We start from the raw sequence: 27,321 nt of genomic DNA, 5'->3' as shown, positions 1-27,321 counted from the left end.
AGTAGTTGATTGTCGCCAGTTTATGCTGTTGATAAAGTGTTTACAGAAGCACATGTTCATAGTACTTCACAGCTGAACAGTATGGAAAAAGTTGAGAACCATAAATGTGTGTTATTACTCTTACTGATCTTGATTATCATTTTAATGATGGTATGGGTTATATTTTTAGTATAAGTAATCGGAAGAGCCTTCTGTTATAGTTTAGAAATGCTCTTAATGTTATTTTTGCATTTGCACAAAGATTATCCTTTGCTTAGAAAGGGGGATGTAGTATCAGGTTAACTAATGGGGTAGGAACCATGTGTAGGTTGTTGTTGTAGGGGGGAATGATAATAAAGCCGTGGGTTCAACGGATGTGCAGCTGTGGTCCATGGGCGCTTCTCAATTCTTATTTGTGCATCCTCGTTTCCTCTCCTCGCTTCCTTTCCTCGCGTCTCAGCTCCGCCCCCTGTAGGATGCGAGGGAAGGCTGCAAGGAAAAGACGCGAGGACGGAGGGATCGAATGAAAGCTTTTTGTATACATTGGAATCCTTGATCACTCGAGCGTCACTTCATCGCGTCATCAGCAGCGCTCAGAGGATCTGCCCTCATGTTGTTGAAATTTGTTTATTTAATAAATTCATAATAAATAATAATAAAGAAAGATACCCTGTTGAAATATGTGAGGTGTGTGGTTTATATAAACTGCAAAATTAAAGTATAAATCAAAATTATTGTGACCGATGTGAAGGGGGAGGAGAATTGATACGTGCGTCACGTTTTAGTCGATAAAACTCTTCCGCATAGGATGCACCTGTGTATCCTCGCTCATGACTCCTCAGGAAGCCTCCTCACTCCTCGATCCTCGACTCCTCGCGGTGCAATTAGAGAATTGAGATGTCCTTCAAGATGGCTGAGCTCGATCGGTTTCCGGGTCATAGGATGGAGGACGGAGGAGAGAGGAGACGAGGAGGGATATTGAGAAGCACCCCTTGTGTTAAGCCTCCTATAAAGGTTACAGTGTACCTATAAAACACATAACATAGCCTACATATTTTAAAATTGTATCATGTATTGCTGCCATAATAACCATCTCAAATTTTTATGTGCTTTCTTCTCTTTCCCATTTTTGTTCGCTGAGGTGGAGCTGCGATGAAATATTTGTCTTGTAAATACTTTCCAGCATTTCAGTAATAAAAGTGTACATCTTACGTACAGTGCTCGGCAGTAATCAAAAAGGATTTAAACAGTGAATTTTGAATCTCTTCTTGTAAACTCAGAGATGTGGATTCAAATGGCAATCAAATTACCACATGACCTGTTTGTCAAAAAACAGTAGGTACTAATTTGGCCAGGGATTTTTACGCGGGTTGGGTTAGAAAACACTGACATTATGGATTCCAACGGCACTATAATCACCGACTTACACCTGTAAATGTTTAAAATACCGGACGAGCCCATATTAAAGAAACAATATTAGCGCCCGAATAGGACTTAAGTGACAGTATGCTTTCACTGGCCTTTGAAAGCGCTCCGCAGACAGCGCCGTCTTTTAGAACAACTATTCGCTGTATCGCTGCCATGGTTTAAGCAAACTCCCCACCACAATCATTCCCAAACCCATTCCCTAATGGTTTGCCAGCTGATGTACCTTTGGATAATATATTATATATATTATAATTAAAAATAAACATATTAAAAATCTAACAACAATCAGTGTAATGACAATTTTATTCTTTGCATGAAAACACTTGAATTTGCCTAATTGAACACTGTCTGGGTGTATTCTGAATTATATTCGTATAGACCTGCAACAGTGATAAGGTAAAGTTAAGAGTGGTCCAGACCAACCTTCCGAACGTATGACTTACTAAAGGTATACTTAACTAAGCAAGTTTCGGGAAACACATAGGTATAGCTTAAGGTGTAACATAAGAACGACGTAGCGTTAAGAACGTTTCGGGAAACACAGCCCTGTTCATTAGGCATCGCTTGGCACTGATGACATCCACACCACCAGCTCCATTGCTCTCTGTCTTTCAGAAGCTTGTGGCTGTGGTTGTGTTGCAGCCTCTATCTCTTTTAGTTCGTTCTCTATTATGTTCTGGTTCAAATAAGTAAAGTTGTGCAAACAAATACAATTCATCCTCTGTGTCGAAATCTACATAGTTATGAACTTTTATGTTGAGCGTGCATCTTCCTCTGCTTGTAAACACAGCCCTGCATTTCTGGGTCATATATTAGAACGCCAGCTCCTGCTTCATCACCACACACACACACACACACACACACACACACACACGAGAGTCGTGGTGCTCTCGTGAACACGCGTCGGAGACTGACACGGAAAAGAAGAAATTGTTTAATAAAGTCGTTTAGGTTTTTTGGCCCACAAAAAATATTCATGTCTCTTCATAAAATCAAGGTTGAACCACTGAAGTCACATGGACTATTTTAACAATGTCTTTCCTACCTTTCTGGGCCTTCAAAGTGTTAATTAAATGGCTGTCAATAGAGCCCCCCAAGCCATCGGATTTCATCAAAAATATCTTAATTTGTGTTCCGAAGATGAATGAAGGTCTTACGAGTTTGGAATGAGATGAGGGTGAGTAATTAATGACAGATTTTTCATTTTTGGGTGAAATACCTCTTTAAAAGGGTTTGTCAATAGGGTCCATGTCAGCCCTATCTGAATTAGCCCTGTATTGGTTAATTCAGCAGACGTACCTCAAGCCCATACATGTTGCCTACATTGGCCATACAATGAAAAGTATATTATTTTTTATACTGTTCAAAGTATTTTTTTATAATAAGCTTTTATTTATTGGAAGTTTATTGGAACTTCATTGGAACTTCATGCTATAATGAGAAAGCAAGCAACCCTTACATAACATAAAAACTGCTTAAACATGAGGGTGAGTAATGAATGAATTTAAATTTTTGGGTGAACTAACCCTATAAATGGCATTTAATAATCCCAACTGACTGTCAATTCACTGGTTGCACATTCAGATTTTTTTGTTGACAGATACTGTATCAGTTGATTGTGTAACTATGGTCACCCTCAAAGGTGGCACTACTGTATTAATAATACAAAGGCATACAAAAGACATCACTGGCGTCATTGTGTGGAATAATCAAATTGCCCACATGAGTTTAGAAACGTTTTTCTCTTTTGTAATGAGTTTCGACCTGCAGTAATAATGTGGCCATATGAAACCAGATCAGCTGGCAAAGAAAGTTCATGAAAAGGCCAACCCATTTGAGCCACATGGGAGGGAAATGTAATATTTCAAGTGGCCTTTATGTTCAACACCTAACACATCTCATTCCAAATGTTATCTATTCCTCCTGACACAATTTGAAAAGTGTGTACTAATGCACTATTCTATGCCATTTTGTAGTATAAACAGTGTGAGAAGCATATAAACACTGAAAATTCCAAAAAGAAAATTCACCAGATGCTGCATTTAAATTTTTTTTTTTATGTTAAGATGCAAATGAACTCACAAATTAAATTCACATTCTAGACTATAGAGTACAATATAAGAACAATTCATTTGGGACGCAGTCTTGAGACACTTTAGAAGATGGGCCAAAGTTTTATTAGTCATTAGTTTAAAACATCTGTACATTTTCAAATATTTGAAAAAATAATCAGATGATCACTAGAAATGTTCTTAAAGGGACTATAATGTAAGAATTTCCATGTATTCATCGCTTTTTTATTGCCAATAAGACTGGAAAAACTGGAAGAGAGGGTAACTCTCTGAGAGAACAAAGGAAATTTGTATCTCACATTCGAGACGCATTGTTGTGCACCATTTGAGAAGTCTCACCTCAGAATCATCCTAATCTACATCTCTTTCCCTCTTCCCCCATTCCTTCTCTCTCATGCTGAGATCACCAAAATTCACCCAAGAATCTAAATGGTTTAATGTGAATAATTATCCTACAGTATTACACATGTTTGGTCTCATTTGAATTGTCTCAGTGCGACTGGTACAAAGGTCTCATTTCCACAGAAGTAAACCAAAAAGGTAATAAGGTGTGGATAGTTTAGAGATATCTTGTTAACTGCTGTGGGTGTGACTTTCCCTCGGGCGGCCAGGGCGGAGACTCTCCCTCGGGCGGCCATGGCACAGGAACAGACACCGGCTCAGGAACTGGAACAGCCACCACCGGCTCAGGAACAGGAACAGCCACCACCGGCTCAGGAACTGGAACACACACCACCGGCTCAGGAACAGACGACACCGGCTCAAGAACTGGAACAGACACCACCGGCTCAGGAACAGACACCACCGCCTCAGGAACAGACACCACCGGCTCAGGAACAGGAACAGACACCACCGGCTCAGGAACAGGAACAGACACCACCGGCTCAGGAACAGGAACAGACACCACCGGCTCAGGAACTGGAACAGACACAGGCACCGGCTCAGGTTCAGGAACAGACACCACCGGCTCAGGAACAGACACCACCGGCTCAGGAACAGATCCCACCGGCTCAGGTTCAGGAACAGACCCCACCGGCTCAGGTTCAGGAACAGACCCCACCGGCTCAGGTTCAGGAACAGACACCACCGGCTCAGGTTCAGGAACAGACACCACCGGCTCAGGCTCAAGAACAGACACAGGTACCGACTCAGGAACTGGAACCGACACCACTGGCTCAGGCTCAGGAACAGACACAGGCTTGACGGCGGCCATCTTGTCAGGGGACACAGGCTCGGCAGGCATGATGTGAACAGGCTCGGCGGCGGCCATCTTGTCCGAAGACCCAGGCTCGGCAGGCGTGACGTGAACAGGCTCGGCGGCGGCCATCTTGTCTGAAGACACAGGCTCGGCAGGCGTGACGTAAACAGGCTCGGCGGCGGCCCTCTTGTCCGAAGACACAGGCTTGGCAGATGTGACGTGAACAGTCTCTGGATCAGCAGAAGTGATGGATCGCTGGGGTGGCGCAGGCAGTGCGAGCAGCTCAGGCGGGGCTGGCAGAGCAGGACGCCTGGTCGGCGCGGGCAGAGCAAGACGCCTGGTCGGCGCGGGCAGAGCAAGACGCCTGGTCGACGCAAATTAACACATTTGCAAAAATATATAAATATGTTCTGCAATAATATTAGCATGTTATGCAATTCATCCTCATAACACATCTGTAGCTTGTCAGATGCAATCAAATGGATGGTAATAAAATGCCATGATGCCATCACAATGTGTAATGACCATAGACTGTAAAAAAAGATGACGCACAATGGCTGATCATGCGCTTCACGCTTGCACGTGAGTGAAGTTACTGGTTTTCCTCTGTGTTTGCCATGATTTCGCAATCGATGAATATTAACTTGTGGGCGTTTCACGGTCTATTTATGGGCAACTATGGGCGTGGCATTAAGCCGCAAAAGCTGCGCTACATTTAGAATTGATTGTGATTTATTAAGGGAAAACTGCGTAGGATGTGCATGCGCACGGTTTTATAAATCCGAATATTTCTGTGCGTACGCACGTCCTATGTTTCATCCGTACGCCACTTCTGACGCAAATCCTACGCAAAGTTTTATAAATGAGGCCCCTGGTCGGCGCGGGCAGAGCAAGACGCCTGGTCGGCGCGGGCAGAGCAAGACGCCTGGTCGGCGCGGGCAGAGCAAGACGCCTGGTCGGCGCGGGCAGAGCAAGACGCCTGGTCGGCGCGGGCAGAGCAAGACGCCTGGTCGGCGCATCAGGGACGGTAGTCACCTCCGGGATGGTCTCCGTGTTATGAGCCACCGGACTTGGGACCACCGGCACTGGGACCACCGGCACTGTCACGAAGGGAGTCTTCCTTCTCCTCCTCTGTTTCGGGACCACCGGAATTGGGACCACCGGCACTGTCACAAAGGGAGTCTTCCTTCTCCTCCTCCGTTTCGGGACCACCGGACTCGGGACCACCGGCACTGTCACGAAGGGAGTCTTCCTTCTCCTCCTCCGTTTCGGGACCACCGGACTCGGGACCACCGGCACTGTCACGAAGGGAGTCTTCCTTCTCCTCCGTTTCGGCACCACTGGACTCGGGACCACCGGAACAGACTCTGTGCTGGACGGAACCCGTGGCGAATGCGGCCCTGGGCTGGACATCACCAACCCAGGGTCGAAGAGGGGCCAGAGTGGAGAGTGGTGTCTGGACTCCTCTCGACCACCTCCTCTATTGCAGCCTACACGGGTTCCGCGAAATTTGACCAACCGGGTCCCCTCAAAAATCTGTCTTCTCTCCCGCTCGGTGGCTGGGGAAGAGACATTGACATTCATACCGCTGGATCTTGTGTGTGACGGAGTCCTTCTGTCACGATCCACACTCGGGAAAGAAGGGAAGATCCAAGAATGCGGTAAGTAATATTTATTGGGGAAATCCATAAACGAAATCAGTCCAGGCAAAAGTCAAACTCAAAAATCAGCAATCCAAAACACAAGAACAGAAAAAGACACAGATGAAAAACAGACCTCAAAGGTGGTGTGATGAATAACAAGGACTCCGTGACACAGACTAAAACAGACAGGGTTATATACACAGGGAATAGACAATGCTAATGGAGAAAAGACTGAGTGCAATGATTAGTGATAGGGAACAGCTGAGTGCAATGATTAGTGATAGGGAACAGCTGAGTGCAATGATGAGACAAGGATTGTGGGGAATGTAGTTCAACTTGTGACCGACACCGTGGGGAAGGAGGACATCTAGTGGACACCTGGAAGAACACAAACCTGACACCGTGACAGAATGCGACCATCTCAGGTAGCCCATCTAGCCAATTACCTCTGTTTAGTGACCGAAGCTGGCGAGTTTGTGATCGTGAGACCCGCGTAAAACAGAAGGCGTAGGACCTTAAAAGCGACAGTTTCCTAATCTAAGCGGGTAAAATAATTTGAGTTAAAAAGAATAATCAAACATTCGCTTACTTTTAATGATGCTCAGATATCATTAAAACCTTTTTTCATTTATGGAGTCAGAAGAAAAAAACGAGGTATAGGCTACTAGATATGAGAAAATGTATTTCATTTCATCTTGTGTTGCGTAAAAGCTAAGACAGTAACGCACAAAGACCTTCACCCATATTATTGGAAAACCACCATTGGACAGATAAATTACACCAATCAATGCGTGAACAGCTTGTAACATAACTTAGAACATGAGACCTTCCTTGACTTCCAAGGTTGTCTTTAAAAGCCTGTACACCGATTTTTATGCAAGTCCTTTTTTGTGGGGAAAAAAAGTACGTGACATTTGAGCGCACTTTTTTTCCAAGCAATGAAACATGACGTGAACACAGCTTAAAGGACAAATCAAGTGAAAAATGAACCTAGGGGTAATTAACACATGGTTACCGAGTCGATCGTTCCCTGCGATGCATTTTTCATTTCATGAAAATCGAATGTAAAGAGTTTTATTTATAAAAACAGATTAGCTTATAACAGTAGTATATAGGGCAGAGAGTAAGTAAAAGTAAATCGCAAGTTAATACCACTAACAAGGCTCAAAATAGCCTCACACTTACACGGTAGCATAATGAGGGTCCCTACATGCAAAACGAAGCATTGAGAACTTTGTAAGTGTACAGACAGTTTAATAAGAAGATACTTTATAAAGACAGTACATTACGCATTTACAGGCAGGAGCCAGCTCGACTAGTCTAGCCACGAACGATGTGCGATGTGAGCTGGTCGATAGGAATTATAATTATAAATAAATTAGCTTACTTCCCATTGACAAATTACCAGCAAAACTATCAAAAACTGTTATCTACACTAAATATGTGTTTAAAAACCCAAACTTTCATAAATAAGACCTCAACTTAACGTAACTTAGGCCTAACGTTGTCTTTTGAAAACGGTTAGCTAGCGTAGATGCTAACGGACTTTTTCAAAGACATAAAACCATTTTTTTTTTAAATAAATATTTAACAGAAGCGTGTCAATTACACGTAAGAAATGTGTCAGGGGCGTTTGTGTGTATTATTTGTGAGATTTTGTTGTCTAAACTTACCTGAAAGCAGTGAAACCAACAGCGAGAGACTGGAGTTTTGTTGTTTGTCAGTTGTCGATGACGTTTCCATCTGCTCTCGCGCAGCGCACGTGCTCCAGTGTTTGATCACGCGCATGCGCATTAAAACACTTCAAAGTCACGCAGCATTTAACATATAGAATTAAAATATATAACAATTTAAAATATCATTAATAAAAAGTTATTGCGAATAGATCTGAACGTTGTTGGTTATCTTATAACCTTAGGGGACCGTACTGACGACGTTGTCAGTTGAATCTGCCTGTTAATAGTAAGTGATATTAAAATAATAACCTGCAGAGAACGTTCTCAGAACGTTCTCTTTAGGTTATAAAAATAAAAACCTAAAACCTGCAAGGAAACGTTCTGGGAAGGTTCTCTTTAGGTTATAAAAATTAAACCTAAAAATAACCTACAGGGAACGTTCTGGGAAGGTTCTCTTTAGGTTATAAAAAATAAACCTAAAAATAACCTACAGGGAACGTTCTGGGAAGGTTCTCTTTAGGTTATAAAAATTAAACCTAAAAATAACCTGCAGGGAACGTTCTGGGAAGGTTCTCTTTAGGTTATTAAATAACAACCTGCAGGGAACGTTCCCAGAACGTTCTCTTTAGGTTATAAATTTAATATTATAAAAATAAAACCTAAAAATAACCTACAGGGAACGTTCTGGGAACGTTCCCTTAATGTTATAAACATAGATCCTAAAAATAACCTACAGGGAACGTTCCCAGAACGTTCTTGTTTGATTCCCCAAAAAAATAACCAAATGGGAACCAAACGGGAACGTTAGGGGAACGTTCTGTGTTTGCTGGGTACGTTTGTGAAATCTAATGTAGCACGGCGTTCGTGGCTCGACTAGTCGAGACTGTTCCCCCCCAACAAAGCGCCACTACAAAAGCACTAAAGTTGCTTTTAAAGTCGGATTTCAGATGTTTGGAAGCCATTCTGATACTTCTGTGGTAAAACCTGAAAATTATGTTTTGATAAATGTCAAATAAGCTGTTAACCTAGCATTATTTAGTTGCCATGTGGCATGTTAGGCAAATGAATGTCAGAGCTATTATTTGCTACCAAAAGATATGCTATAAAAATAGAAATTTCTGTTTTAGAGTTGAAGGAACTGTCATTTTACTTTTTTTTCAATGTCAGCTTATGTATGCTAGTCTAGTGCTATGTCTCCCGAACACTAATATTATATATCATTTATATTCAAAGACAAATCAAAACCACAAGATTGATTCTCAATCCAATCATCTGCAGTTAAAATGACTGACAAAAAAAACACATGTAAAACCGATCAAATTTGATACAATTAGTAACTTTAATGATTTTTTTTTCCCCCACCTCAAGACAATAGTAATAAGCATTTAAAAAAAGCAAGGAATAAAAATCTCAAATGACTGGTTGAATACTGCACTGAAGCATTTTGACAAACAATGACACTTAGAAGGGACTGGGGAAAAACAAACAAAACCTTGTGAACTAACTTGATCTCATGAAATCGTCTCTAAAGCACGCATTGTATAAATTGCACGAGAAATACAATGTGTGCTATAGAGACGCATTTCATGAGATCAGCCTGGTGTACTAACAAATCCAAACTTTAGTGAAAACCTACAAAATAGCCATGAGTGAAATGTCAAAAGAACCTTTTTCTGGTGGAGAAAAAGGATTAACAGGCTTTTTCCTCCTATAAAGCCAAGTTTAAAATTAATGTAATGTCCTTCAACCTCAGCCTGTTGCCTACATTCATCGCTTTCCATTTCAAACTGCAAAGCCGCCACTGTAGTCAAATATTAAAATAAGTGCATTTAAAAGTCCAAACACATGCTCAAATGTTTTTCAAAACTGTGCACCAAATCATAAAACACCACAACCAAAATGTTCAAGACCTTCAGTGCACAACTTGGGAGACATCCACATTTCCGTATAAAACCATTGCAGGAAACAAGCTGAGAGCGAGGAAACAGCATTAAGCTGAAAAACACTGAAATCTTTCCACCGCAATATTAAACCTTGACAAGAACGATGCATTAAACCAGACAAAATTTATATGGATGTTTACAATTTTTTTTTTTTTTTTAACATCTGTAAAAATGTAAAGGGAATATTATACCATCATGTATACTCTAGAGACATCAGTTCAAAAGTACCTTCATTTTGTCGACTGGTTTTAGAACAAATGTAGGATGCAATACAGGAGTACGAGACTCAGAAGTGGGCGAGCAAGAGCCTGGGATGGGTTTGTTGCCGTTGATGTTGTTGTTTTTGCAGTTGATGTAGTTTGTTTTGTGGTTGATGTTGGTTTAGTGGTTGATGTAGTTGGTTTGAGTTGGCCAGAAGTTTTGGAACCTGCTACCTGTGACATCACAATCCTGCCATTGATGGGCTGAACACCCCGGAAAGTGTTGGTCATTAGAGAAGAATTGGTGGCGTTGTTGATGTAGACAGTCTTAGCGAAGAGGTCAATCTAGATAATACAAAAGCAGTTTAAAAGCTGAAGATGCTGAGAAACTATGTCTCAAGAATTGAGGCCTAAATTAAGAAGTTTATTTTAAGAAAACTGAATTGTACGTAAATTCTATCCATTTGGACTACAGCTAAACTTAATGTGATGCAGAGTCAGTTATACCAAAGACTATAGAACACATCTAAAGGCACACCATGTCATTTTTCACCACTAGATGTCATTTATTCAGAAAAGCAAGCTTGATGACACCTTGATTTCGAGTTATCTTCACCTCTACAGCTGGTGGAGAATACCATTATGTCTATGGAGAATACGATGGGACTCGGGCAGAAATCATATTCATGGATGACCAGTAATGTATTACAGATTTATTAACGTTACGAAAGCCAGTGGATTGGAACAAGGCCACTGGAGCAATTGCTACTGAGAGACGAGCGTGAGACACGGCTGGAGAGCAGTGGAGCTTATATTATGCCACAGTCGCCGCTTCCTCTTCTTCCGGTCATGCGTATGTGGGGTAGCGCAGCACTTTTATTATGTTAGACACATTTGAGTGTGTTGAAAGTTATGAAGCTACTCGGTGCATTCGCTTAGTGGCTAGCATATGAAACACTTGTTGCACACTGCAGTGAGCTAGATCAATATTAGGCATGGTAAATATGGTACTCACGTTAAATCAAGAAAACGAGATTTAAACAAAGACTGTTGAGCTATTCAAAATGAGCTAACGCTCGTTTCTACATTAGATTGATAAATGAGGCCCATTGTCTCCCAAAAGAATTGATTCTAAACTGCCGAAACGAGTCGTCAGCAATTCCAGTCTCACTTCCTGTTACAATCCTACGTAACAAATTTGCATAATGCCAGCCTACGATCTTCATTGGCTGCCCTCGAACGACGTCTATTTTGACCCGCCCTCAAACACTGTAGTTCTACTGTAAGAATTTGGTTTGTGTTTTCAATGTCAAGACGACGCTGTTTTCAGTGCCAAGAATCCACTAGACTTACCAAATTTTGGCTGACTTTGACCGGGTCTTTAAAGATGGTCCACACAACACCTTCAGTGCAGTTTGGTGTGGTTATAGAGCCAATATAACGGTAATATTTCGTTCTGTCCACTCCAGGAAGCAGATCATTCATGGAGATATTGTGGGAAATGCTTGCTACATCACCTTAGACAAAATTAATACATTTATGAACATTACCAGCATATTTTATACAACTACTTTCCTCATACTCTAGGATCATGGCCAAACCTGCATTGGCAATTTTCTTAAGATAAGATGTTAAGTTCTCCCAGCTCGTCGGTTTCCCAATGTCATTAGAGGCCTGTGGGTGACATTTCAGTTAAATATTGTTGAAATAGTTCTCCAAATAGGAGAGAGGAAAAGGCAACATACCTCAATAAAGACACCAAGAATTGCCATTTCTGGACCACCAGACATGCTGCCATTATGTTCAGCCTTATTTATGACATGCAACTGAGACGCAAGACCTTTCATAAGACCAGTAATAAAAACAAAGCTTTATTGTATTACATTATATTCATACCTCCATAGGGTATCGTTTGCCATCCAGAGTGTGTTCAGATCCAGGCATGGTGCTGCCGTTACCCCAGTGGAGATGAAAATGCCTGCTGGTAAACAAGCCTGGCAGATCACCTCCTTCCACCTGCATTCTTGTGTGATCAAGGGTAACTTTAACTGAAGAGTAAAACCATAAATTGAACAGTGAGATTTTGTTCCAAGCCACTTTCTCTTGCACAACACTGCAGTCTAAACACAGTGACAAAGTTAAAGTTTAACTTTTTTTAAAACACCTCTAGAACTTTAGCTAAGTTTGCTGAATTGTGTTGGTAACGACAAAACTATAATTGGCTTCAGGAAACGCACCCCTGAAAAAAGCCTGTATTGCACAAAAGTAGAATAAAACAGTTTAAGACAATAAAGAGATCTACTCACTTGTCTTGCCAGTGTTTTCAATCTCAGTCAAGGTCATTTTGTCATCGTAGCCAGTGAAGTTGAAAGGTATCAGATTAGCATTAGTCTGGACATTGGCTGATATGATGTTTATTGGAGACTGTTGAGTGCCATTACAGTCTTTACTTGCAATTCTGGGCCAAGTGACATCACCTGAAATGCAAAAAAGAAATATAAACATCCTCACCCTGTTAACAGAGAAGTATTTTGTTAACTTGTTCAGATTTCATCATTGAACACCACATTTTAAACTTATAATATAAATATCTTTGTTGTAGCTATAGGCTTACCCTACATAATATTTAATTTAGGTTAAGGTATAGGGGAACTTACTGCAGGATGGCCTGTTATAGCACCACGCTAAAAAAAAAAAAAAAAAAAGGCAAATGGACATTAATGTTTGAAACATGACCATCTACAGTGACATTAATCAGAGGAATGATGAGCAAACACTTACACACAGAGGATGATGCAGTGTGTATCATCAGCCACAGACAAGCAAGGCAGGCCATGAAAGCATTCATCTAAAAAAAAAAAAAAAACAACAGAAGTAATGCAAACAGCTTGTAATTTTCAACTAAATGGATTAATCAAAGCAAAGTTCTTTCCCAGAACAAATCAATTACATTTAAGCATTACACTTGTTATGTGTGTTAACTTTTACACTACATTTTTATGAATGTTTTATCTTACCATTTTACTTAGTTAAAACAACTTCACCAGTCCTTAAATATTGCAATTGGATGCCTATCTTCCGATTAAAACCAAAACCAAAACCAAAACCAAAACCTGGCTCCCGTATTGAAACTGCAAAACTCTGTTGGAAACCCACCATGTATGAAAGCTTTATTTTCAAAGACTTTTAAAGTCCTGAAATGTGCAAAGACACACCTATGGATGGGTATCAAAAATTTAATTGAGACAGGTGGTACCAGGTGTGATTAAGGTCCATTTGGTTCAGGTGTTTTATACACTCCTTCCCCAGACAGGTAAATTGATGTCCAGTTTCTTTCATGCATGTCAGATGTAACAAACTTATGAGTATTAATTTTTATCATAGAAAGGAATGTTAAAGATACTCTGCGTTGTATTAATTATCCAATCATCATATTTAAGCATAAGTAAATATACTTTTATGGATACTGACTCAAGTAAAGTTAAAGTAGCTTTTAGAGAACGCATGTTTAGAGAAACTAAGTATTAAAACATAAGTTTTAAAAGTTCAGGTACATTTTATAATGAATGGCAAAGCTGAGTGGCGTGTTGCTGGAGTCTGTTTTAGGAGATTTAAATCGTAAATATCGTATAAAATAAGGCGAATATCGTAATCGCATTAATGATGCTACATCACCCAAATTAATTTACTTAGTTGAATATTTACCATACTAATAAAATGTATATCTGACAATGTTGCCTGATATGTTTGCTGATAGTCAAATTCTGATTTAAAAAAAAAAAAAAAACTTGTTTAAAACTTAATATGCTGTTTTTCTTTTTCTTTGATTAATTACTGTGTTTTATTAACAGGTTTAGAAACTTAATACTCAGCTTTCCATTAGGATAAAAATTAGTTCAAACTCACACACTGACAAATACGAATCGTAATTGAAGGGAAATTGTTTAAAGGAAAACTCCGACTTTTTGGAACTTTAGCTTATTCACAGTATCCCCCAGAGTTAGATAAGTCCATACATACCTTTTTCATCTCCGTGCGTTCTGTAAGTGTTATTTGACGCACCCACCGCTAGCCTAGCTTAGCACAAAGACTGGATGTAAATGGATAATGGTAGCATACTAATCCTAATAAGTGACAAAATAATGCAAACATTTTCCTATTTACATGTTGTGATCTGTATAGTCATATAGTCAACTGATTAGTATGCTACCATTATCCATTTACATCCAGTCTTTGTGCTAAGCTAGGCTAGCGGTGGGTGCGTCAAATAACACTTACAGAACGCACAGAAATGAAAAAGGTATGTATGGACTTATCTAACTCTGGGGGATACTGTGAATAAGCTAAAGTCCCAAAAAGTCGGAGTGTTCCTTTAATATCCCTCACACAAAAAAAAGAAAAAAAAAAGAAAAAGTTATTACCATTGTACTTAGATCGTGAATTTATTTTGAAAGACTGACACCTAGAACTTGGGTGTTTGAAATTAGTGCAAATTCAGCTTTCTTTCATTTTAAATGGAAAGCCTGGCATTTGGATAGACAGGGTTGGGTTTGGATTCAGGACAATATTATAGACAATATTTCGATTCTTGGCTGTGCCATCACTCAGAAGAGAATCTTCCCAGATCACTCCATTAAGCATTACAAGGTTGCATTTCATAAGTGGAGCTTGTGAGATGAATGAAACTTGCTACCTGACTGAGAACATGACAGACCTTTATTTATCCAAACAGAACATACATTTAAAAATAAATAAAGCGAATAAAAAGGTTTACAGATTAGTTGAATGGAGTATGAATGAAAGGCAGTGTTTTGACAAGGCAGTCACATGTTGATGCATAGACTAAATATATTACCATTTAAAGATAAGACCCAAAACCCTTGTGCATATACTGTACATAAGGATAAACCAGTGTAAAACTCCAAACCAGTGATTCCTGCAGGAGGAGAAAACCTGACTAGACAAGAGAATGACAGTCAAAACAAGCACTAGTTACATCTGCTAAATTGAGATCACTTGAATTACTCAAACTAAGAACAGCAACTTATGACAAATTGAGAACCACATGTTTAAAAGTCAAATTCTATATTAGCTCCTGTACACCAAATACATTTAATCTACGTTACAACTCTAAAATCTTAAGTGGTTTCATTCTAAAGTGCAAAACTGACAAAATGTCATAATGGCAATTGTAGAGTAAAAGATAGTGTACGTCAGACATGTTTTCAAGAGTATCAAAAAAAACCAAATTCACACCCATAAAACAGTAGCTAGTGTGCTTCAGTTGATAACTTGTTAAATATAGTGTTGGACAGAGATAAATGCATACATGAACTAGGACACCATTTAAAAAAAAAAAAACTGGAACAAGTTACTTTTTTCTAATTTGTTAAAATATTACTTGAAAATAATAATAATAAAAAAAAAAAAAGACACTTCACAACATTGTCCACCCCACTTGAATCCTACCAGAATTCATCAGTTGGGAAATCAAATGCAGGGTAAGGTTCAGGGGTATGACACTCAGAAGAGAGGTCTAGAATGTCCATGTTTGATACCAATTGGGTTACAGGATCAGAAGCTGTGGTACCGGCCACCTGTGATGTTATGATCCTGCCATTGACTGGCTGTACACCCCTGAACGTGTCCACCATTAGGGGAGAGTTGGTGGCCTTGTTGACGTAAACCCTGGTGCTGAATAGGTCAATCTAGAATTGAAAAAAAAAAAAAAAAAAAAAGGGACCAGAAAAAAAAAAAACTTTTTTTTCTGTGTTCCATTAATAAACACCCAAAATCAACTTATTTGCAACCAAACCAAAGATATTGAAATACCAAAATATAACTGATAAGAGAGTGGGAGACTTTTTTTCGGTTCCCCAAAGAACCTTTCAGTGAACAGTTCTTATGACCCCCTTCTTTACTCAAAAATAAAGGCTTTTGATTGGCATCTGTGGATCCATGAAGAACCCAACCCCCCCTTTTAGCTTAAGTGTGTAGATAAAATGTTCGTAATACTAGAACTGATCAATAAAAGGTTATTTGAGGAACACAAATGGTTATTCGATGACATCACTGTGAAAAACTTAAGGGTTTAGTGAAGATAATTTTAATCTGAAGAACCTTTTTAACATAAGTTACCTTGCCAAATAACCATGGTCCTTAAAGGCTTTTCATGGACCCGTGAATGCCAATAAATAACCTTAATGTTTTTTTCTCTAGACTTACCAAATCCTGGCTGACTTTGACCGGGTCTTTAAAGATGGTCCACACAACACCTTCTTTGCAGTTTGGTGTAGTCAAAGAACCCATATAACGGTAATATTTCGTCCGGTCCACTCCAGGAAGCAGATCATCCATAGAGAGATAATCAGTGATGCATGCTTTATCATCTGAGAAGCAGGAAGGCCATTAGAAAACATTATTTTAGGGAGGAAGTCACATCTGACAACAGGACAACGCACACAGAATTTCAGACATGGAACAAAAGCAACATATACTTGAAGCCTGAGACCTGCCTGCATTGGCGATGTTTTCCAGGTAAGATGTCAAGGTCTTCCAGCTCTCTGGTTTACCAGTGTCATCAGTGGCCTGTTCAAAACAAAAAGAACAAAACTCAACTAAAACACAGTCTCAAACCATTTATTGGTAAGAAACATACCTCAATGAAGAAACCAAGAGCAGCCAATGTAGTTGACCCGTTATGTTCAAACTTATTCACTATGTGCAGCTGAAACAAATGGGCAGGACAAATGCTGAGTGATAAAGTACAAGTACAAAAAGTTGTACTAGTCTGGGGTGCGTTTCCCAAAAGCATCGTTGGCCAACTATGGTCGCAAGTTCATCGCAATGTCCATTGAACTCTATTGGTAACGACGGAACTTGCGACCATAGTTGGCCAACAATGCTTTCGGGAAACGCACCCCTGTACAATCTTCATACCTCCATAGGGTATTGTTTGCCATCCACAGTGTGTTCAGATCCAGGCATGGTGCTGCCGTTACCCCAGTGGAGATGAAAATGCCTGCTGGCAAACAAGCCTGGCAGATCACCTCCCTCCACATGCATTCTCGTGTGATCAAGGGTAACTTTAACTGAAGAGTAAAGCCAATTACCACATGCATATGTTATTTGTATGTCACTTTGACTTGCAGCTCATTTTATTGTCATCCATGCATTTGAACATGTACTCACTTGTCTTGCCAGTGTTTTTAATCTGAGTCAAGGTCATTTTGTCATCGTAGCCAGTGAAGTTGAAAGGGGTCAGATTAGCATTAGTCTGGACACTGGTGGTTATGATATCTATTGGAGACTGTTGAGTGCCATTACAGTCTTTTTCTGCAATTATGGGCCATGTGACGTCACCTGAGATGCAGAAAGCACATTCAAGCAAAACTCACTGACTTATTCTGTGCCATGAAAGGAGGAGTCATAAAACAATAACCTGTTTAAAAAGGATGCAAGAACAACTTACTACATGAAGGCATGTGATAACACCAAGCTGAGAAGAGCCCAAATACAGCAAGATTAACACATTGAATGAGAATTTTTTGACAGTAGAAACCTAAAGAACATAATTGAATAGCATGAGTTTGGAAACCAAGTCACATGATCACATCTTACCCACAGATATTGGTGCGCTGTATGATACAGACAACAAACAAGCTGCAAGGCAGGTCATAAACCAGGAATTCATCTTGAAGGAGAGGAAATGCGAAAGGATAGTGTTACAAATTCTACCTATTAATTTAAATATTTTAGATTTACATTTTTTGCAAATCTCAAAGATTCAATCAATAGGAAATTATCCCACACTTAACTTACCATTTTAGTTAATTAAACCAAAACCAAGTTCTCTATGTATATTTAACCTGCAAGACCCTACTCCAAAACAATTACTCAAAAAGCATTCCACTCAAAAGCTTTAAAAGCAGCAAACAAGCTTAGGGTGACCTCAAACACCAAAGACTGACAGCTGTTGCCCTTTAGGGTGTCAGAGTTAATTATGGTCAGTTTGGTTCAGGTGAAGCATGTGAATCAGGGGCACGTTTCGGTTTCCGGGTTGAACTTCCTGGAAACGGCGTGCACCGGTGTGCAACGGGGTTTGAGATTTCTCTTGTTTGGTGGGTGTGTCAGAACTGCAGTCCAATCAGCAGCAACATGTATATAAAGCACGCGGTATTAAAGTGAACCCGCACAATGAGTTCAAGGAAAGTAATTAGGGGTTCAAGCACGAAGTGCTGAAACCCTATTGTAATTGTGCTGATTTTTATTATTATTATTATTATTATTATTCTGCCGTAAAACGCATCGTGCAGCCCAAACCGTAAGAGCTGGAACTTTGAAACTTTGACAGATGGTAGTACAAAAATCGAGGAAAGGTTCAGAGATTATGACCCCGATTGGCCCATAGGTGGCGCTATAACAACCAAAAGCGCGAACCTGCTCATAACTCCTAGACCGTATGTCGTAGACTCAAGTGTCTTATATCATTGGAAAGCTGGACGCCTGACAAACAAAACGTATATCTCCGATTTCATTTCCGCCATGATAGATTTTCCGCCATTTTGAATTTTGTCAAAAATCTACTTTTGCGAACTAGTCCCTGGTTTTTTGCCCGATTGGAACCAAACTAGTGCAGAAATGTTCTCTGGAGACTGAATATCAATAATTATCGAAAAAAAGTGGAAATTTCGATTCACGGTCGCTAAGGGGCGCCAAAACGTACGTTGTGGGAGGGGCCTATTTTACTAAAATGGCTATAACTCCCGATGTAAATGAGGTATCTTCACCAAACTTGGTACACATGTGTATGAGCTTACTCTGGGGTCACAGTAAAAAAATCGCGACGATTGGCCTCATGGTGGCGCTATAAAATGAAAAAAACATAAAACAGGCTATAACCACCTGACCGTTAGTTCGATTGACTTGAAAATTGGTATGCAGTGTCTTGGTCCAAGGTGCCATGTATGTGTATGAGGACATTGGCGTATCTCAAAAAACATGGCCGCCATTGGCCAACGAAGTTTGAGCACCTATTAGACAAGGTTAACGGAGGCCGATCGGAACGAAACTCAATGGGCATGTTCGGCTCATGGCCCTAAAGGTCTGTAAGAATTTTGAAAGAAATCGGCCACTAGTTGGCGCTAACGAGTTTTACGGCTCTGTAATCACGTGGTGTTACAAATATCCACACAATATGCATATCATTTGATAGATCTCCTCATCCTGAACAACTTTGCCTCAAGAACCATTGCTGTCAATCAAACTGTTCATTAATTATTCATTAATATGTTAAAAACCTACTTTTGCGAACTAGTCCTAGGTTTTTTGCCCGATCGGAACCAGACCAGTCTAGGACAATTCTCTGGACTCTCTAGATCAATAATTATCAAAAAAAAGTTGAACTTTTGCATTTGGATGGCTGTAATAGGGTAATTTATAAAATGGGCGTGTCAAAATACATTAAAAAGCCTATAAATCCTAAATAAAAACTCAGAACTTCACAAAAATTGGTAAGCATATGTGACATAACATCATTAACAAGCATGAAAAATTCTATGGAGATCGGACGATAGGTGGCGCTATAACTGTTAAAAAGCTTTAAAATCATATATTTCCTATGGTAAACTGCCTGTATTGGCTGTAAATGGTCTTTTCCATCTCTGATCATATAATTTTCATATCATAATGTTCAAAACTAGTGCAATACAATTCTCTGGACTCACTAGATCAATAATTGTCAGAAAAAGTTGAACTACTTCATTTGGATAGCTATAATAGGTTCACTTCAAAATCTGGCCTTTACCAAGTGTCCCCGAAAGCCTATATCTCTTTAATCAATGCTCAGACCTTCTTAAAAACAAGTCAGAACGTGTGAAATATCACCCTGAACAAGCATGAAAATTTTCAGACAGATCGGACAAAATTTGCCTCTATAACAGTTAAAAAGGTGAAAATGATATGAATTAATGGCATGTTAAGCCAATAAGTGGTATTTTACTGCCCCCTGCTGTTTAAAATAGTCATTTTCTCATATTGGTATTGGTATCAGCCATGGTAAATCATGATAAATGATGGTGTGTGTGTGTGTGTGTGTGTGTGTGTGTGTGTGTGTGTGTGTGTGTGTGTGTGTGTGTGTGTGTGTGTGTGTGTGTGTGTGTGTGTGGTACAAATATAACAAAGGTTTTATTTTCCAACATGAAAACAAACATAACAGAGTGCTAGTGCACAAACAATAACCGACAATGATAATGGATGAGAGGGGAACTTAAATACACAGATCAAGACAAGGACAACAGGTGACGGTTATGATGATGAGGAGCAGGTGATGACGAGGAGGGTGATGAGGAGCAGGTGCAGGTGATGACGACAGATGGTGAATGTGATGAAGACAAAAGGTGAATGTGATGAAGGTGAATGTGACACCAATATCACTGAAACATTTGTGTGTGTGTGTGTGTGTGTGTGTGTGTGTGTGTGTAGCATTATTGTGTGTAGCATATGTAGCAAGTATGCATTATTGAGTTAACATGGAAACACTGGTTTGCTTTAGTGCAGAAAACTGGTCAAAATCATGAGGTTTAAAGTGAAAGTGAGCCAATAAGTGGTCTTCTACTGCCCTCTGCTGGCCATTCTACTTATTAATTAAATTTTTCCACATGTGCTTGCATTTATACTTGAATACACACTAAAAATCACTTATATAGCAATAACTATTATAACAATCATATTTTGTCAGTGTTAATCACTTTATTTGCACTGACACTTCAAATAATTGCTAGTAATGTGGTAAATCATGGTAAATCATGGTTAACTATGCTGTGTGTGTGTGTGTGTGTGTGTGTAAGCATGCATTGAGTTAACATGGATAAACTGGTTTGCTTTAGTGCAGAAAACTGGTTTAAAGTGAAAGTGAGCCAATAAGTGGTCTTCTACTGCCCTCTGCTGGCCATTCTACTTATTAATGAAATATTTCAACATGTGCTTGCATTCATACTTGAATACACACTAAAAAAATCACTTATATAGCAATAACTATTATAACACAATCATATTTTGTCAGTGTTAACCACTTTATTTGCACTGACACTTCAAATAATTGCTAGTAATGTGATAAATCAGGCTAGAAACATGGTAAATCAAAGTAAATAATCCTAGATTGTCGTTTATCTCCTGGTAAATAATACTAGAACGTGGTATATCATGGTAAATCATGGTTAACTATGCTGTGTGTGTATGTGTGTGTGTGTGTGTGTGTGTGTGTGTGTGTGTGTGTGTTTGTGTGTGTGTGTGTGTGTGTGTGTGTGTGTGTGTGTGTGTGTGTGTGTGTGTGTGTGTGTAAGCATGCATTGAGTTAACATGGAAAAACTGGTTTGCTTTAGTGCAGAAAACTGGTTTAAAGTGAAAGTGAGCCAATAAGTGGTCTTCTAGTGCCCTCTGCTGGCCATTCTACTTAATAATGAAATATTTTACATGTGCTTTTGCATTCATACTTGGACACACACTAAAAATCACGTATATAACTAACTATTATAACACAATAATATTTTGTCAGTGTTCATCACCTCATTTGCACTGACACTTCACATAATTGCTAGTAATGTGGTTAATCATGCTAGAAACATTGTAAATCATAGTAAATAATACTGAAATGAGGTGTATCAAGGTAAATCATGCTAGAATCCTAATAAATCATTCTGGAACATGGTATATGATAGTAAATCATGCTAGAATCATATTAAATAATTCTAGAATGTGGCAAATCGTCGTGGGAGGTGCCTATTTTACTCAAATGGCTATAACTCAAGAAGTAAATGAGATATCTTCACCAAACTCAGTACACATGTGTATGGGTTCAATTTGAGGTCACAGTAAACAATTTTATGGAGATCGGACCATAGGTGGCGCTATAACTGTTAAAAAGCTTTAAAACCATATATATCCCATGGCAAATTGCCTGTATTGGCTGTAAATGGTCTTTTCCATCTATTATGTCAGTGGTTACATGCTTGCTAAATGAATCTTAATAACTTTTGATGCTTTTGTGCTTAAATGCCTTAAAGGCCTTAACTGCTTGAACCCCGATAAATGCTGCTTGCAGCTTTAATTTACAAATGTGTTCGATGCAGCTCGGTATAGGCTACGCAACAACTGAGGATATTAGAAAACATGTTTGTCGTAAGTTTTATTGTAAAAATATAGGATATCAACATAATAAATGTAGTTGTTTATATTTTTAGCTCAATTGCAAGTGTATGACATTTGGTATAGAAATAAACAATGGTAGACTAATTAAGTGCTTTTCCTAAAAATGAGAAAGAAAATACAGGGTATTAAAACCAGTGGCGTATCCAGGACATTTTTACTGGGGTGGCCAAGATGGGACACAAAACTAGAGTGGGGTGGCCATATATACTATAAAGTAATGTTATGTAAACCTTCAAACTCTTATGAACAATAGAGGATTTTAATAATAGTAACAAAGTGCAAACTTTATTTTTAAATAATGGTACTATTTCATAAAATGTAAGATACAGTCACAGGCCTATTTAGGAAATGTCTTTACTATAGTCTGTTATTAATTACCGTAGTGGGGATATGATACTCAATTAACTTGTCCATTAACTTGTCCGAAAATGCATTTGTGTTTAGGCTATCTGCAAAAAGGTTTACATACACTAGATTGCAGTCTAGGCTACTGTTAATGTAAATATAATGTTAGTGGATTGTTTTTATAGTCTACATTAGAGACCTGCGCGGGACGGATTTCTCATTTAATAATTCCTAAAAAGCTGACATCTCAGTTCAGTGGCGGAGCCAGAGGGGGGTCCGGGGTGGCACTGGACACCCCTGACATGCGATTGGCCACCCCGGGTGCCACCCCAAAATTTTATTTGCTACTGGCAGTTGCTGACGCTGATTTAAAAAAAATAATAATTACGTTCGCCGGCAGCGCGGCGCGCGCGCGTTTTCAAACGGACGAGCAGAGGACGAGAGATAGTTGCAAGATACCGAACTTCACCGAATAAGAAAACATCATATTTGAAGTAAGTTTTTAAGGCGAATATATTCGGCCTAATACACGCATACAGTAGGCTACCTTGCCGTGTGTACGTTACAGTATACAAATGTTCTAGCTAATGTGAGGATAGGAGATCAAAACGGAGGCAAAAGAGAGCAGAAACAAGCGATATCATAATGCGATCACTAGGACTGTGAAGCTTTATGGGTGTAGGGTGCTGATGGACTCGATCTACTGTGTTTTGATCATCATTAAATTAAATCTGATCCTGATGTAGTCTTTGATAAAAATGCGATTTTCTCAGCTTTTTGCTCATGTTGCTTTTATGAAACTTGCCAACATTCAAGTGTTGATAAAAAAGACGCATGAAGCTAGAATAAAACAGATATTTTTTTTTTTTTTAAAGCACAGGGTCTGTTCTTTGGTATGTTCAGATATTCATACAACAAAATATTCTGGGGTGCCATGAAATTGTGAAAATTACCAAAAACACCAATTTTTTTTTATACTGGGAGAATAGTTATGATAAAAATGTTGGTAATTGATGATTGGAATATGAATATGATTTGAATCATATTTTAAACATGGCATATTTTTTAACAGGGTCAATTAAACATGAAAAGAAAGAGAGATAGGCTATAAGAGTTATTTTTAATAAGCACAAGTCCAGTCATTTTATGAAAAAAGGTTTAACAAATTGCAGCAGAAGCAAACTCAAATAATTTTGTATCCTCAATATGTCCTGAGTAAGGAAAAAAAGTCCAGAAGAATTCCTTTAGGGGAAAGTTTTGAAAACTGTTTCTGGGGATTCACTTTTTATTTTACCTACCTTTTGTCTTCTGCATTCTCCTTACCATTGTCTCCTGTTCTTCCCTCAGACTCGTCCCCCAGAAACAGTCCCACAGACCCAGCCCAAAACCCAATCTCTTAAAAAGTACTTCCTGCCTCTATGTATTAATGGTCATGGGTAGCCTAAATGGGTTCCATTCAGACATTAACATTAAGTATTTTACAGTTATATGTCAACAAGATTCAACAAGACATTTTCACCTGGCTATACCCAATGTTTAGATCTGTTGTGGTATTTATGCAAATTAGCACATACATAATTAGATTATGCACCATTTGTCCATGTTAACAAACAGTTTTTAAAAAAAAACTTGTAATACATTTTTTGTTTGTCTTGATGTAAGTAATCAACTCAGTAATTTTCATGGTGATATCTAAAGGTTAATTTTTACCCTATTCATGTGAGAGAAAGAATGAATAGGCTATATTTGGGTCTTTTTCTAAACTTTCCCCTAATGGGATTCTTCTGGACTTGTTTTTCCTTACTCAGGACATATTGAGGATACAAAATCAGTTGAGTTTGCTTCTGTTGCAATTTGTTCAAGGTTGACCCCCATTTTGGCTTAAAATGACTGGACTAACAGGCAGATCAGATGCAAACAGACCCCAGTCCCTGCATCACCACTGGCTAGTCAGAGTCAGTGTGGTCAGACTTCAGAACCATCAAAAGCTCAGAGCATCTACCAGACACAGGCAGTCAATCACATACCAAATTCAGGAATTTAAGTTGAGAAGATTTTGCCAGATTAAAAGGATAGTTCACCAGAAAATCAACACACAAAAAAAAAAAAAAAAAATAGAAAGAATAATTATAAATTATTATAATGAAATAATTATGTTGTATTAAATCTTCCTAGGATAAGATTTTATATTGATGGGCAATAAAATTGTTTAAATTTTTCAAGTACATGTCTGCTTGATGCCTGCTATATCTAATTAAAAAAAAAATTGTAAATGTGAGGGTTTTTTTGTAAATAAATGCAGCAGTTCATAACAGACACATGCTACGGTATCTTATCTCCTTGGTGCTTCAGCTTTGTTTTCTGCAAATATTTTGGATGTTCAACACTTATAGACACAAACAGAGTGACCCAATTCCTTCCATAAGCTTTTCCACTGTATGTGTGTATGTGTGTGTGTGTGTGTGTGTGTGTGTACTGTGTACCCCCGCAAGTAGCAGTGGCCACCCCCTGGCCACCCCATGTATAAAACTCTAGTTCCGCCACTGTCTCAGTTCATCGCCATCTCACAAATCTCTGTTATTATCAATGAAACTGGCTGCATAATTAATCTTTCATAATATCTACACTTTGTTTGCTATAACCAGATGATTTGCCAGTATGCAGAATTCAGCACTGAACAAAAAGTTAATTATGAGTGGTGAGGGGATTCTATCTTAAATGCATCTGATTGGCCATTGCGTTCAAGAAATCAACACAAATGTCTGTGATTGGTTACATTGTTCAACGTTGCAAACATGTTATAAATAGAGACTCTGGCCTGTAAATCGTTTCTATTTTGTTTTAGTTTTTCTTGTTGCTTTTGTGCAACAGATGAATGACAATTTATTCGTTTTTATTTGTTCAATTTATAGATAATTCTATTTTGCGGGAGTCCCGACTCCCGCGAATCGACACGCATAAACCGCCCGCGCCCGCACTCGGCCATCAGATCTATATTCCCGTGCCGCACTCTGTTGCGTTGGGTCCCGACCATACCTCTCAATCGACTGATTCCAGCGTTTTTATCGTTGTTGTATTGTTGCAACTGTGTGACCGTCCTCTTGTTTCACGGACCAGCAGCGCGCGTGCTCTTATGGGTCATCTGACCTGCATGGCCAAACGTCCGCTGAGCAGAAATCAGCTCTCACAGTCTCAGTACGACCGTTACTGTGTTAGTTAAAAATGTGAAACTGGCCTTAAATCAGTTGATCAGCTGTCATCATTGATTGACAACCTTTCTAGTTTCTTGTGTTGACGAACTTGACCTACCTATCAGATCTGGGGTGGCCACAGGGGTGGCCAATGAGCTTTCAGGGGTGGCCCCGGCCACCCCAGGCCACCCCCTAGAATCGCCATTGATTAAAACAGTATGAACTACAAATAAAGTCAGTATGTGAGGCTAAATAGATGTGTTTTACTCTGAATTAGGTAAGATGTGTGCTTCCATTTCAGTTTCCACAAATCCCTTCACTCGATTGGGATGTTCTCTTTTGTTCTGGGCGTCAAGTGCAGTAACTGTAACATCGGGCATTTTGTAGTATTAAACACTAGGCTATATTTATACCGACTTCACCAGGCTCCGAAAATTCTTCACAAAGAACACAAAGAATGGCCTTCTCAGCTGCCATAGTTGCAACTCTTGCGTCATCAGAACAGTGTGTTCAACGCATCACCGTTTCTGTTTAAAAAACGTTGTGCAACGTTTTGTCGGGACTGGACGCAGCCCAGGTCTCCACCCTCAGAAGACTTGCAGCTTTGATGAATATCATGAGTTCCAAAAGGAATTAATGTCAATTCCATGAGTTGTTGATGATTTATATATATTAAGCAGCAAAAAAAAAAAAAAATAATAATAATAATAATACATATAAAATGATTGAATGATATAGAATGATTTCTGAAGGATCATAAGACACCAAAGACTGGAGTACTTGCTGGTGAAAATTCAGCTTTGTATCACAAAAATAAATTACATTTTAAAGTATATGAAAAAAAGATAACCATTATTTTAAATTGTAATAATATTTCATAATATCACTTTTTTTTTAACTGCAGGCTTGATGAGCATAATAGACTTCTTTCAAAAACATTAAAAATAGTAATGTTTCCAAACTTTTGACTGGTACTGTATATATACTGTGTATATTTGAATGTATTGTCGTATCAGACAGGTTTCTGATGGATCATGTGACACTGAAGACTGGAGTAATGATGCTAAAATGTATAGCTTTGCATCACAGGAATAAATTACATTTTAAAATATGTTCATATAGAAAACATTTTTACAATTATTTTACAATATTACTCTTTTTACTGTATTATTGATTATATAAAGGCAGCTTTGGCGAGCAGAAGATTCTTCTTTCAAAAACATACATTGTCCAAACTTTTGAGTGTAAACACACAAGCATTTTGACTGGTCTTAGACGCCATATATCATTACATAAACAGTAATTAATGTTTTAATTTAAATGTTTTAAAACATAAATCCTCTTAAATACTACAGAATCATCTAATGATGAATATAATTACAGATACTATGCGCTTCATATAAAACATTAGCAGTCTATATGATTTCATCAGTTTTAAA

General features: G+C 38.9%; 2 protein-coding genes across 3 annotated transcripts; both read right to left on the bottom strand.

Annotated features, from left to right (window-relative positions):
- Positions 1–9,161: 9,161 nt before the first annotated feature.
- Positions 9,162–13,405, bottom strand: LOC308707064 (carbonic anhydrase 4-like). 2 transcript variants are annotated; one of them, XM_081393147.1, is made up of 9 exons: positions 13,157–13,405; positions 12,921–12,987; positions 12,797–12,823; positions 12,446–12,616; positions 12,036–12,187; positions 11,885–11,965; positions 11,741–11,813; positions 11,493–11,656; positions 9,162–10,484 (listed from the first exon to the last, which is right to left on the bottom strand). In XM_081393147.1, the coding sequence occupies exons 1-9, from the start codon at positions 13,157–13,159 to the stop codon at positions 10,188–10,190; spliced, it is 1,035 nt and encodes a 344-aa protein (XP_081249273.1). In that variant the 5' UTR covers positions 13,160–13,405; the 3' UTR covers positions 9,162–10,187. The 2 variants fall into 2 exon arrangements, with proteins under 2 accessions (XP_081249273.1, XP_081249274.1); XM_081393148.1 differs by having other exon boundaries at positions 9,302–10,484; positions 11,885–11,979; positions 12,098–12,187; positions 13,157–13,350.
- A 1,432-nt stretch (positions 13,406–14,837) lies between these two features.
- Positions 14,838–18,218, bottom strand: LOC308707063 (carbonic anhydrase 4-like). The gene is made up of 9 exons (XM_081393146.1): positions 17,961–18,218; positions 17,760–17,832; positions 17,611–17,637; positions 17,331–17,501; positions 17,079–17,230; positions 16,798–16,866; positions 16,655–16,727; positions 16,365–16,528; positions 14,838–15,847 (listed from the first exon to the last, which is right to left on the bottom strand). Exons 1-9 carry the CDS (start codon positions 17,961–17,963, stop codon positions 15,605–15,607), a joined length of 975 nt encoding a protein of 324 aa, XP_081249272.1. The 5' UTR covers positions 17,964–18,218; the 3' UTR covers positions 14,838–15,604.
- Positions 18,219–27,321: the final 9,103 nt, after the last annotated feature.

Source organism: Scardinius erythrophthalmus, assembly GCF_964197995.2.
Source record: "Scardinius erythrophthalmus genome assembly, chromosome: 18".
NCBI classification, from domain to species: domain Eukaryota; kingdom Metazoa; phylum Chordata; class Actinopteri; order Cypriniformes; family Leuciscidae; genus Scardinius; species Scardinius erythrophthalmus.
The sequence above is the reverse complement of the archived record's forward strand: the minus strand, read 5'-3'. Positions and strand labels throughout refer to the sequence as shown.